Source organism: Kogia breviceps, chromosome 15 (genome assembly GCF_026419965.1).
Source record: "Kogia breviceps isolate mKogBre1 chromosome 15, mKogBre1 haplotype 1, whole genome shotgun sequence".
NCBI lineage: Eukaryota > Metazoa > Chordata > Mammalia > Artiodactyla > Physeteridae > Kogia > Kogia breviceps.
This window is the reverse complement of record NC_081324.1, coordinates 70,689,698-70,703,166: the sequence shown is the minus strand read 5'-3', so window position 1 is coordinate 70,703,166 and position 13,469 is coordinate 70,689,698. Positions and strand designations below refer to the sequence as shown.

At 53.3% G+C, this 13,469-nt stretch overlaps 1 protein-coding gene across 13 annotated transcripts in view; it reads left to right on the top strand.

The window, feature by feature from the left end:
* MYO18B (myosin XVIIIB) overlaps window positions 1-13,469 on the top strand; it is a 239,503-nt gene that overhangs the window by 191,732 nt on the left and 34,302 nt on the right. For all 13 annotated transcript variants that reach the window (XR_010836953.1, XR_010836954.1, XR_010836950.1 and 10 more), the window contains one exon: window positions 4,316-4,446. Coding sequence is in view for 6 of the 13 variants with exons in the window: in XM_067015387.1 (XP_066871488.1) it covers window positions 4,316-4,446 (131 nt within the window). In the remaining 7 variants the exon portion in view is untranslated. The remainder of the gene's footprint in view (window positions 1-4,315; window positions 4,447-13,469) is intronic.

The window sequence follows — 13,469 nt, the reverse complement described above, 5'->3', positions numbered from 1 at the left end:
TGTTGATCTCTGTGTGCGTGGTGTGTATTATGTGTGCCTTAGTGTGTGTCCTTCCTTCATTCACCTCTTACAGTCATGCAGTAACGCCATTCACTCAATCCCGAGACATACTGAATGCCTGCTCTGTTCTAGACAGCAACAGTACAGAAATATCAGGGCCCTGAAAGAATGATGCTCATGGAAGTTAGGGTTTTATCTACACTGCCTGTGCCTAGATCAGTGCTGCTGGCACATAGTTCATGCTCAGTAGATGCTTATTGAATGAATGGTATGAATGACAGTATACATATATATATATATATATATATAATGAATATGTAATAATCTATGTTAGTATGTTGTGTGTTCATTACAATGCATGTCACTACATTGTAGCTGAAGTTATATGGACATGTGGTATATTTATTAGTAGGTTTCTGTTGTACACATCTTACTGTCTAAATACTTTTGTTCCCTAATTTCCCCCCCCGCCCGCAACTTCTTCCTGCTCCAGCCCCCAAAGAGAGAGAAAAACAGAGAAGACCAAGCTCATACTTGGCCTCAAAACACAATCCCATTTGCGTAGCAGTCCTGACCCGATCCTGAGCGCTTCCGGTCACGGAGGTGGAGGAAGGCCCGAGAGGGGGCCTCCCCTGTGCCCCCTTCTCCTGGTGCACCACCCTCCATGTCTCTCGAGCCATCTCTGGCTTGGGCCTTGTTTTGTCTGCCCGCAGGAGTCTAGTGCGGGCACCGCATCCATTTGGCCTAATGACTTCGTCTCGGCAGTCAGCAGACTAGTTGGTTTTCAAGTTGAAACAGGAAAGGTTTGCTGATTGCTGATTACACAGACTCTGAATTTCCCAAATCCGTCTCCCTGGGAGGTTCCTGCTGAGCCTGAGGCGCGCGTCCCCAGGCAGATGGGGGTGGGGCGCGGAGGGCAAGGGGCACAGTGGAGGGTGGCGGTAGCGGCAGGTCCCTGGCACCACAGGCCTCACCTGTCTGTTGATGGATTTCTTGCTCTCAGCTCTCCTTGCTCTGTCTAGCTAGCTCGTCCTCTAAGCTGCCCTTGCTTTCCACCCCCGTCTTTCCTCTGCAGATGGTGAAAAAGCTTTCAGAGTCCTGCATTCCAGCCTTCTGATTCTCTGCGTGACCTTGGCAAACCTCCCCGGTGACCTGGGGACACCCACCCAATTGCTCCCTGTTCTCCTCTGAGCGTTAAAACGTAGTGATGATGCCACCGCTGGCCAAGGCTTTCCTCTCTGCCAAGCTCATTCGATCCTCACAACAGCCCTGGGAAGGGGACTGCGGCTGCCCCCATTTTACCCGTGGGGGTCAGAGAGGTTGAATAACTTGCTGAAAGTCACACAGCCAGTGAGTGGTAGAGCTGGGATTCAAACCCGGGCATCCTGGCTCCAGAGCCTACTTTCACTTTGATGATATCATGGGTCTGATGCATCTCAGGTCCCTATTTCTTCTGCTCACCTGCTTGGTCCTGGCTCAGAGCCACCTGTCCCTGAGACCCAGCATCCTTCCCCTCCCCGTCCTCTGTCCGCCAGGAGGCTTCACGCGGATCGAGACTGTAAGACCTCGTTGCTCCTTCCGTGTGACATTGACGTGGGCCAGGGTCACCCAGGCACAACCAGGAAGGGACATCTGGGCTCTTCTCTCTCAGCTCGTGTGGCCTAAGGGCCTCGCCTGAGAACCCAAGGCTTGGCTGCCCGGTTTCGTGGTCTCCCGGCTGCATGACCTTGGGTGGGTCTTTTTGCTGTTCCGGTGTTCAGTTTCCTCATCTCTAAAAGAAGCATTCACCACGTGACTGGAAGGGCCCAGACGTGGACATGGGTAGCATCTCCGTGTCTTACAGATACACAGGTGCCGCGTCCCCTCGCCTCCCAGGGACGCCGCCGTCCTGGCCCACTAGCAAGAAGCAGCGCTCGGGCGGTGCTCCTGTAATCTCCTGGGATTGTGTGCCCAGCTATTTTCCTAGGTGTCTTTATGAGCTGACAAGCTCGCATCCTGGGCGAACACCGCCCCCACCCCGCCGTCCCACGGTGTGTTATTTCCTCTGACAGTGCACCGACCTTCTGCCTGGGGGCCCTGCCTCAGACCGTTTCTCACCTTGTCAGCACCAAGATGGAGATTTCACAGCTGGCCGTTTCAACCAACGGCACCACTCCCCCACCTCTCCACGCCAGCCCTTCTCGCGTCAGCTGGGCTTGCTTCTTTGGCTTTCTTGGTCTTTGCTCACTCTCTCTCTCAAATTGCAGAAGACTCAAAATCAGTGTAAAGGCACAGATTTACAATACCGTGAATGGACAAGCTGGTCCGCTCTGCAGAGCTGAGCGTGTCCCTGTAACGAGGAGCAGCCCTGGTCCCCACTGGCTTTCACTGGGGCAGGCAAACAGAGCCCCCGAAAGATCACTGGCCTGGGAGCGGGGCAGGCCGGGGTTCCGCTCCTTGCAGCCTTGAGTGACTTCAGTGGCCTCGGTTTCCTCATCTACAAAATAAAGAAAAACAGTCCCAGGTTCAGAGAGGGACTGTGAAGCGTTCACGGTCCCGCAGCTAGCGGGTTGCGTGGGCAGCTGCGAATTGTACTTAGATTGACCCTCAGTCCTTATGTTTTCACCCCTTCACGCTGTCATCAGTTGGTATATACATGTTTCTTAAAAGACAGCAGTCAAAGAAGAAACTTGACGTAATTAGAGCAGCTCAAAAGAAAAAGCCTATCCATAACCCCTCTTTGCTCCCATCCATAAATATTCTCAACTCTCCAAGTGCTTTCCCAACTGCATGTGTGCTATTTGCATGTAGACTTGGGTACAATATTCTCCGTTCTCTTCTGCTTGCTTAACGTTATTTCACAGAAGTGTTCCGTACTGCCACCATCCTCACTTCTAATGTTGACGTCTGCCTGATAGCATCAAAGTGACGCGCTGTGACTTCCGTAACCAGTCCCAGTTTCTCGGTGACAAGGCGGCTCTCAGCCTCTCGTGTCATCAGTAGCACCGCCCCAAGCATCCTCGGGTACAGGGAGGGCCTTGCTCTGTGTTTTGGTTTTATACCCCATGGGATTAATTCCCAGAAGGTGGGTTTCTGGGTTTAACCCAGGGTTTCTCAGGCTGGACAATGTTGACACTTGTGTGAAGTAATCCTTCATGGTGGAGGTCGCCCTGTGCATTGTAAGATGCTGGGCAGCGCCCTTGGCCTCTACGCTCCTAGATGCCATCAGACTCCCAAGTGTGACACCCAGAAATGCCTCTGGACGTCGCCTGATGTCCCCTGGAGGGCAAACTCACCCTCAGTTGACAGTCATTGTGTTGAAGTGGAGGAGTGTGGGAATAACGTTACAAAGGAAAGTCAGAGATTTTCCAGAGAGTCCAGTCAGGGCAGAAAGTAACGGGATGAGCGTGGAGAGTCAGATGCACCAAGCTTGGATTCCAGCGCGAGTTCCAGTTCAAGCTTGCGCTCCCCCAAGCCTCATTTCCTCATCTGTGAAATGGGATCAGTAATAAAGAGCCACGTGCCAGGGGCTTCCCTGGTGGCGCAGTGGTTGAGAATCTGCCTGCCGATGCAGGGGACGCGGGTTCGTGCCCCGGTCCGGGAGGATCCCACATGCCGCAGAGCGGCTGGGCCCGTGAGCCATGGCCGCTGAGCCTGCGCGTCCGGAGCCTGTGCTCCGCAACGGGAGAGGCTGCAACAGTGAGAGGCCCACATACTGGAAAAAAAAAAAAAAAGAGCCACGTGCCAGACTTGTGCGGAGTGAGTCAGGCCAGGAGCATGGACCGCTGAGCACGGTGCTGGGCGTGGAGAGGTCTCAGTAAACGCCAGCCGTGCTGGCCGGCTCCGCGGGGAGCCCCTCTGGGGTTTCCATCTTTGCCTTTTGCTGTCTTTGAGGATGGAACGTTGGGGGAATCTAGGTGACAGAGTTGTGAGGGACCCGTTCTTGTTCTGCCCTCCCCACCATCTCCCGCTCCACATCCATCCCTGGGACAGAGGCTCCGCTTCCAGAACCAGCCCCCGCAACTCTCCCGGGAAACATTCATTGACTCATGCGTTGACCCATCTATCCAGGGTGTCCGCTTACGGCCGGCATCCCCGGTGTGGGTGAGTGAGCTCTGTGCGGGGCAGTGCCCTGGAGCCCCCAGGCACCACCCACTCCCTCCTCCGTAAAATCCAGAGCATCTGAGGGTCCACGAGCCTGGCCAATGAGAGAGCCCCGCAGGGGGCACGCACCACGTCACGGGGTCCCGGTGAGCGCCAGGCTCCTCCCCAGAGCTCTCGTAGGCGGGTGGGGCTCTTGCCCAAGACCAGCGTGTGCTGTGGTCTCTGTCTCCAGGAGAAGTACGTGGAGGAGCTCGCCGCAGTGAGACAGACCCTGCAGACAGACCTGGAGACGTCCATCCGGCGGATCGCCGACCTGCAGGCAGCCTTAGAAGGGGTGGTGTCCAGCGACAGCGACACGGAGAGGTACGCTACCAGGAGCCGGCTGGGGCTGGGCGTGGCAGGTGGGCCGCACCTGGGGGAGCTCTGCAGCCTTTAGTGGACGGCGCTCCTCCTCTCAGGTCTGGGGGTCCGGGGACTCAGGCGCGCCGGGGGCGTGGGAGGAATAACTGGCCGCCTCAGGCGAGCGGAGGCAGGATGCTTCCCCGCTGGTGGTGATGTCTCCGTGTTACCGCCAAACGCCTAGAGCCCGGCTCGCCGAGGCTTTGGGGAGACGATCTGGAGGAATGGCTGCAAAGTGGCCTCCAGTGTGTTGTGATCTCGGGCAGGTCCCACATCCAGTCTGGGCCTAATTCCCTCATCTGTAAAGTGGACGCAGCACTACCGGGCAAAGCACATGAAATTGCCAAGAGTTGACCCCTTTTGACCTACAGAGGGGGCCTTCCGTATACTCCGCTCAGTCCCCGCCTCGTGGCTTGTGAGCGAGGGTGGAGTGAGTCGCTACGTGACCAGCGTCGGGGCGTGTAAGTGCTGCAGGAGTGCGGGGCCGTGTCTGCACAGGATAATGGGCGTTATTTCACAGAGGCAGCAGCTGGTCAAGGGTGCAGGATTAGAGCGCTGGCCCTCAGCTTCAACGTCGGGGCTCCTCTCCTCCCTCAGGAGACAGATAGGCCGCCTCCCGCCCACTCCAGCCAAGTCTCCGGCTGCACAGGCCGCGAGTGGGCCGCCCCGCTGGGAGGGGTTGGAGGTGTCCCGGCGGGCACACGGCCCTGGCTGTCACCCTGCGGACGGCCCGTGGCATCCTGTCGCCCTGAGCTCCCTCTATAGCCTTGACACGTTGTGTCTGTGGAAATCATAGCTGCCCATCTTGCTGCGGCGTCTCCACCTCCATCTCAGCCTCTGCAGCAAAGCCTGGGCGACAGGGAGAGACGTTTTCTTTGTGCAGAAAATGAGACGGTGAGGGGCGGCTGGATGCCCCGAGTTACCCGTCAGGTGTGGTTCCTCCCGGGACCAGCCAGCCACCTCTTGCTGGGGTGTGTGGGCAGGGCCAGCTGCCGACAGGCGGGAGACGTGGGTGAGCCGGGCAGCAGGGGAGGAGAGAGAGTTGTGTGTGGGCTGTGGTCCAGCCCGTGGGAAGAACCAGGCATCTGTGTTAGAGCTGACCACGCCCAGTCCAGAAAAAAGACTGGAAGGAAACACACCAACGTTCTAATACATTGGGAAGGCATTACTGGTGACCTAAATTTTTATTTTTTTCAGGCTTATGTAGATTTTTCTCAAATTTCTGCAACGAACATGCACACACATCCCTAGCGGTACTAGCGTCCTCTTTGGGAGATCTTGCTCATATAAGTCATGTACTTTATACCCCGATAGGAGGCCATGAGCACATTCTCTCCTTGATGCAGTCCTGGGCTGGTGACAGCTGCTCAACAGCGTGTGTGGCCTCTGACTTTGCCGTGAATACGTTCATTCTCAGCATCAGTGTGACAGAGACCCAGTGGACTCGCCATGTTCTAGCCTCTAAATCAAGGGCTTTATCTCAGACGTCCTCAGTTTGTGCAAAAATGGCTCCCACGCAAACATTGTAAGGACTTCTACCACGCCCTGCTAGTTTCCACAGCTGCCAAATTGCTGGTGAAATGGCTAATACTGATGCTGCAGCTGCTTCCAGCTCAGGGTCACATTCAAGAACCCCCTCCGCCTCCCCTCCTCCAGTTTTATTAGTGTCATAACAGAACTAACATCTGTAATTACAAACCCCTGGCATCGGTATTACCCGCTCAATGCTTGGCTGGCCTCTCCATTAATAGAAATGCTAGGGCTTTTGCATTAATCATAATGGGAATTAATGGCTGTATATACTAATATTCTGTGTTCTTTTTTGTGTGTGTGAATGAGCAAAACTTTTAAACCATTTTTACTTGCATAGCAATAGATTGCTTTTCTAATAAACAATAAAAGTTCTAAAAATAACAGGATTGGAAAGAGGCAGAGCGTCCGTGCTTGGAGGTGCGGGGACAGGCTGGACAGAAGGTGTGACAGAGAACAGGGAGCAGGTTCTCACCTGGGGCATGAGGTCCTGGCAGTGAGGTCACAGGTGGTTACAGACATCAGTCCGCTCTCTGTTTATAGGGGATCCCCTCAGGCCTTAAAGGGACCCTGCCTGCACCCTCCTCCTAATAGGAGATGCTTTTATCTGTCTTTGCTCCAGGTGACAAGCCTCACGCTCACCCCCAGGTTCCCATCCAGCTTTTCTGAGCTCTAGTCCCTGGGCCCCCAAGGATCCAATCTGAACCCTAGCTTTCTGTCTGCACTTGCATGATCTTTTGTCTCTGGGGCTTTACATCTTCATCTCGGCTGGACGTCTGGTGCCTTTTCCTCGTCCGCATCTCCAGTGTCCGCCCAGTACTTGACTCACGCTTCCCGACATTGGGGGGGCCCTCACCTGCGTCTCAGGGTCGTGCGAGGGGTGAAACGATCATAGAACCCCAGGTGTGAAGAAATGCATCTTGTACCTGGAGGAGCCCAGGCGGTGCATGGGATTCTTGCAACTGGAAGTGGGGGCAGCTTGAGGAGGGCGCAGGCGCTGCGTTTCAACCAGCCTGGTTTCCAGTCAGGGATCCAGAGGTTCGTGTCTGCATGACCTTCTGTGAGTCATTCAACCTCTCCGAGCCTCAGTCTCTTCATTTGTAAGACGGGTTGATGATAAGAAGTAAGTGAAAAAATCTGACCCAGGTTTAGTACCTTTTACCTGGCAGGGGCTCAGCCGTCATCAGTTCCATTCATTCATTCACGTGACTGATGCTACGTGTTCCACACCAGACACCGTGCTGCGTGTTTGTCTTATTACACTTGCTTCTTGTTACCAGGTTTCTCCATCTTACAGATACAGGGAGATTTAATAACTTGCCCGAGGTCAGGCGGAAGTTAAATTCCTGGGGGAGTAGTGAGGGAGGAGAGCACAGGGATGGTCTCCGCCTTCGTGGAACCCACCTTGTGATGGGCGCGCGCATGTATGTGTGTGTGTGTGTGTCCCCGCCCATGAATACAGCAGACAGACTGACGGAAAAAATGCTAGGATACGGTAGGAATTATGAAGACAGAGAACGCAGCGCTCTGATGAATACCACGGGAGGTAGACATGGCCTCTCTGAGGGGAAGAACTGAACCGACCAGGATTAAAAGAAGGAGCCGGGCTTCCCTGGTGGCGCAGTGGTTGAGAATCCGCCTGCCGATGCAGGAGACACGGGTTCGTGCCCTGGTCCGGGAAGATCCCACATGCTGCGGAGCAACTAAGCCCGTGAGCCGTGGCCGCTAGGCCTGCGAGTCCGGAGCCTGTGCTCCGCAAAGGGAGAGGCCACAACAGTGAGAGGCCCGCGTACCGCAAAAAAATAAATAAATAAATAAAAAATAAATAAATAAAAGAAGGAGCCAGACGCGGGAGCTCTGGAGAAAAGTGAGTCAGGGCAAGTGAGGAATGCTCTAGGAAGTGAAAGTTGACCAGTGTGCCCGAGTGAGATCCGTGGGAAAGAAAGGCTCTCCTCCTCTTGATCCTTCCCTCTCTCCCACCTTTCTCCCCCTTTTGAAGTGGCCCATGGAAGCCCACCGTGTCCCCGTGAAGCGCCCCAGAACCCCAGGCAGGATCGACGGTCGCGATCTGTGGGTCCACCGTGGAATGAGAACGCGGGCCTTCTTGTTCAGAATAGGTTCGGAATTCTAAGGCAGCCACAGCAGAGCGTCACACCAAGCACAGGTCCCTCTGGGCCCGGGCTGTAAGCCTGCGAAGCCAGCCCTGAGCCCAGGATGGTTTTCGGGAAGCATCTCCTAATGCTCAGTAGGCCTTGGTCCTGACTCGCTGTCTTGTGACGTAGTTTTGAAACTTCCACAGAGCGTGGGTTTCAATAATAGCATAGGAGCGGGGGAAGACTGGGGAAAAGTTGCCACAGAGAAGCCTCAGCACTTCTCGAGTCTCGGTTTCAGAGGATTAGTGTCGTGCAAACCGTGCTGTCCGGCCGCAGCGCAGCTAAGTTGGTTATCAACAGCACAAAGAAATAACGTGCGCCACTGGCTTCTAGAGCCGAAGTCCAGAGCAGAGCCCCAGCTCCTGCCCCAGGGCCAGCCCGAGCTCGTCCCCATCCTGGCAGCTCAGCCCTGCACTCCCCTCTTCATTGCCTCATCGGCTGGGGAAAGAGGGTTGGATTGGAGCCTGAGGGACTGGGCCGAGGTCTGTCTCCAAACTGAGCTCTCAATTAGGATTCAGACCCACTCTGGGAGAGCGAGAGAGAGCTGTGCTTCAGCTGGAGGTGAGTTTCTTTGGGAGACTTGTTCAAATTATGAAAAGTCGCATTTCCCCATGTTGGGTATTAGATCCGAATGTAATGGGCCTTCCGGGCTGGAAACGCGGCTACGTGCTCAGAAAGCCAGGTGGCCAGTGCGGCAGCATTTAAACGTGTACCCGCCTACACCGGGGCCCTTGCGGTGTAACTTAGACCATGGCGTCAACCTCCTTAGATTAATGGAGAAATGCTTTAAGCTGTTCCCCCAGGCCTGGAGCCTGCTCATTACTCATGGAGGGAGAGGTGCATCAGCTGACAGCCCCATCTGTTCCCGGCCCAGGTCTGCAGCTGCTCTGTCATCACCTTGGCTGGGAGTTTGGGGTGGGGGGGGAGGGGTGGGGGTGGGGGAGTGTGGAGCGGTCAGTGGATGACCCCTGACTCCTGGGTCAGCCAAGAGTGTCTCCATGCCAGCTGTCCCCATCTGAGATGAAGGCCCTGGAAAGGAGTCCTCTGTTGCCGTGTTGAGTGTAAGTTGTACATTTGCCAGCATACATCCTTTTAACTTGGCTAAAACAAGGCTGCGGCAGGACAAGTAGAAAGATCTGCGTCTAACCAAAGATTGTAGCTGCCACTAAGGGCATAATTCTGAGTTAACTTACTCATCTGTGGGCCCAGGCTCTGGTCGGACTGTAACGGTCACTGCTACGAAGTAGGAGGGGCTCTGGGACTGCCCGCGTCTCTTTTCCTACAACTCTCTTACCTTCTACTTTTGCTTAGAAGGAAGAGCTTAAAGCACTTCTCCATTATTCTAAGTTACATCACAGGGCCCTCATGCAGAATAACACACTTAAATGATGCCACAGAGGACACCGGTCTTTCTAAGCATCTTTCTAGCTTGGAAGGCCTGGATACCCAGCTAGTGGGGTTCGTGGGGAATGAGGGCTCCAAACTGCTTTATCCACTCTGGCATTACGAGACATCATGACCGTTGTGCTGATATTCTTTCCTGAGGACTTACTCTGTGCCAGGCCATGCAGCCCACCTGTCTCACATACATAGTTCTCACAACAACTCTCTGAGGTTGGTAGCCATTATCACCCCCAGTTTACAGATGAGGAAACTGGAGCTTAGAGAGGTCCAGAAACTGGCCCCAGCTCACACAGTAAGTGATGGGGCCGGGATTTGATTTCCAGGTTGACCCCATCACCCACACCTCCAGTGACTAAGCTCTGCTGTCATGTCAGACGTACCCCATCTTTCCCCTTTCTGTTGTCAAGGTCTTTGCCCTCTACCAAGGAGCTGGCCTGTCATCCTGGTGAACTTGTGTCTGTCACTGTGATGTGGTGCCAGTGCATTGATGTGTTACTTCCCAGGCAGTGGTTGCATTCAGGCTGGAGTTGTCCAGCAAAGACTCCCCTGAAAGGAATACAACGGGAGACATTTAATTACTTCTCTTGCTCATCAGCAATCCCCCTGTCCACAAGTGCCTGACCCGAGTTCCTCTTGAACAGTCACATGCACCAAGGCAAGAGAAAGAACCACTGACCACATGTCAGGAGATGAGGGGAAAACCAGGCACCACATACCGTGTTCCAGTGGTGGCTGCGCTGCCAAGGAGATCAGGACCTTGGACAGGTCACCTGCCCTTCCTGGGCCTCTGCTTGCCCACCCAACAGATAAACAACATCACCACCATCATCACCATCATCATCATCACCAATGAGAACCTCCCGTGTTAGAGCAGGAGGTATGGTCGCGAACAGGCAAACGTGGATCTGCCTCATGGAGCTTGAAGTCCAGAGGCTCTATCCTCTTGTGGTGGAAGGGTCAGTGGGTTTTAAACTCCTTTAAGAAGAACTCCCTCTTTTACACCAAAGCAAACTGCTATAGAAAATTCTAGCTTAGTTTGAAGTACAGCCATCCTCTGATCGGAGTGAGAGAGGACGTTTCCCCATGGGCGGACTAAGTGTTTGAATTTGCTCCCTTCTGAAAGGGCTCATTCCCCCCGGACTAGAGACTCATTTACTCTGAGATGCCCAGTTGTGCCAGTTGAACTAACAGCAGCCTGCACCTTGGTTAGTTGCCTTGTGCTCTGCAGACATTCCTGTGCCGGGTTCAATTAAAGATCGGACCAGTGAAGTGGGTGAGGAAGTATGCCCAGCTGCCCAGACCTTGTCTCCTGCAGAGGTCAAGGCCACTTGCCTTAGGATTATGGAGACATTAGCTAGCCCAGGCACCCACCAGGATCTCTGGGCGCACCCTCTTGTAATCAGGGTCATGGACTCCTGGGGTGGGAAATGGGCCTGAAGCCCCTCCCTCTCTATCATCGTGCCTCAAGTCCCACCCCCACCGCGGCCCGTGTTTGCCCTTCCTCCCTGCTTGCGGGCACGAGAAACCTTGTTCCAGGTACAGCTCACCCTCTCTGTTTTTAAGGCGCATGCCACACTGTTTTGAACGCTACGGCTTGGGCCTCAAGACCCTTCAGTTTTTTTCTCTTTCTAGGAGCATTTCAGAAGATGTAGCCCTGTTCACACAGACCCCTCCCTCCGCTTCCCAGGGCCCTTGCCTACAACATTTTAGCTTCGTTGGTCAGCTGGGACCAGTGTCCTTAACTGGGGTCTGTGAACTAGTAGGTCGAGGGAGGGGGTGTCCACACACGACTTCTAGAGATCATACTCTGAACCCTCAGATACGGCACTCAAATTTGAGTCTGTGTTTGTGCATTTGGGAAAATGGAAGTTCCATGGTCTTCATAAAAGATGCTCCTAGGGACTTCCCTGGCGGTCCAGTGAGTAGGAGTCTGTGCATACATGCCGCAACTAACAGTTCACATGCCACAACTGAAAAAGAAGATCCCGCGTGCTGCAACTAAGTCCTGGCACAGCCTAAATAAGTAAACAAAAATAAATCTTTAAACAAAAATGCTCACGAAAGGCCCAGGACTCCTGCTCTAGGGGCCTAAGTGCATCCTCCCCATTGCACATAATTTTTAAACATCCAAGCATCTTGGCTCAGACTCCTCATTTCACGCACCTGACACCCTGAACAGGGAAGAGAGGAGGCCAGGGCCACACAGTGAGAACACGAGGATTCAGTTGCCTTTCCTCACAGTCTGGTGTTTCTTCTGCAGCCCCAGCGCATAGAGCCTTAGAAGAGACTCCGGCCACCAGCAGGAATAAAGCTGGTTCTACTCACACTGGCCATTTCAGTTACAGTTTTTAAGTATTTTTAAATAGTTTGTTTAAAAGCTGTATCAGAAAAAATTTATATAGATCCTCAAGAAGATTTAGGGTCACTCACCAAGATACTTTTATTCTATTGCAGGGGTTTTCTATTGCTGTCATAGCAAATTAGCTCAAATTTTATGGCTTATTATCTTACAGTTCTGTTCATTAGAAGTCCAGTCTAATCTCCCTGGGCTAAAATCAAGGTGTCAGCAGAGCTGTGTTCCTCTGGAAACTCTAGAGGAGAATCCATTTCCTTGCCTTTTCCAGCTTCTAGAGGATACACACATTCCTTGACTTGTGACCCCTTCCATCCTCAAAGCCAGAAATGTTGCATCTCTGACTCTTCTTCCATAGCCACATGTCCCTCTGACCACATCTGGGAAAAGGTCTCTGCTTTTAAGGATTGGAGTCATTAGACTGGCCCCACCCCAATAATCCAGGGCAACCTCCCTGTCTCAAGCTCTTGAACCTTAACCACATTTGCACAGCCCTTTTTAACATGTCAGGAAACAGTCATAGGTTCTTGGGATTAGGGATTAGGGTGTTGACATCTGTGGGGTCATTATTCTGCCTCTCAAGGGGCTGTTCACAAACGGTGCTTTTTGTTAATACCGGAGAGGTCGACAAATTTTTCTTTAAAAGGCCAGATAGTAAATATTTCAGGCTTCTCAGACGATGTGGTCTCTGTTGCAACTACTGTGCTCTGCCACCGTAGAGCAAAAGCAGTCGTGGACAAAATGCAAATGAGTTGGGGTGGCTGTGTTCCAATAAAACTTTATTTATGGGAGCAGATGTGTAGGTTAGATATGGCCCATGGCCGTCATTCACAGACCCCTCTTCTGGATTCACCAGCCATCGTCTGAGAGAACTTCTGCTCTAGCCTTTGCCCTGGGGCTAACGGGGCGAATAAGATGTGTTCTTGGCCTGTGAGGGGCTCTTTCAGTCTCGTGGGGATGAATAGGTATTAGTAGAGACCCCGAGAGTGACTGGCCCTTGAGGGTAGGGACCAAGGAGCTGCAGGTGCATCCTTCAGAGGAAGTGACCAGGGCTTCTGGGAAGGAATTGCCCAGATTTCACTGAAGAATTAAAGCTGGGAGGTCCCAGCCTGAGGAACCAGGATTAAAATGACGGCTCAGGTGTCTGAGGTTTGTGGTTTGGCTGTCTGCACCCGTACCCTGGGTGGTTGCACTCTGGTTAAGAGCACGAGCTGAGTAGCTCTTAACAGACCTGGGATTCAAAGCTGCGTGACCTTGGACGAGGGGGTCAGCTTCCTCAGCTCCAGGAGGGAGACTGGCAAGGCGGTCAGTGGCATCGCGTGTAACGTGTATTTGTTGAATCAAGGGATGCTCCCAAGAGAATAGCTGCTATTGTAATTAGCTCGGAGTTTCCCAGAATGCACTGGGAAAGCCGACCACTGCATCCCTGTGTCTGATTTGCAAGCATTCGCAAAGAATATAGAGCAAATGCTGTGCTCATTGACAATTATGATGCTATTAATAGCAGTACTAGTTGTACTAAAACAAGAGGAGTGGTAATGGTTGCT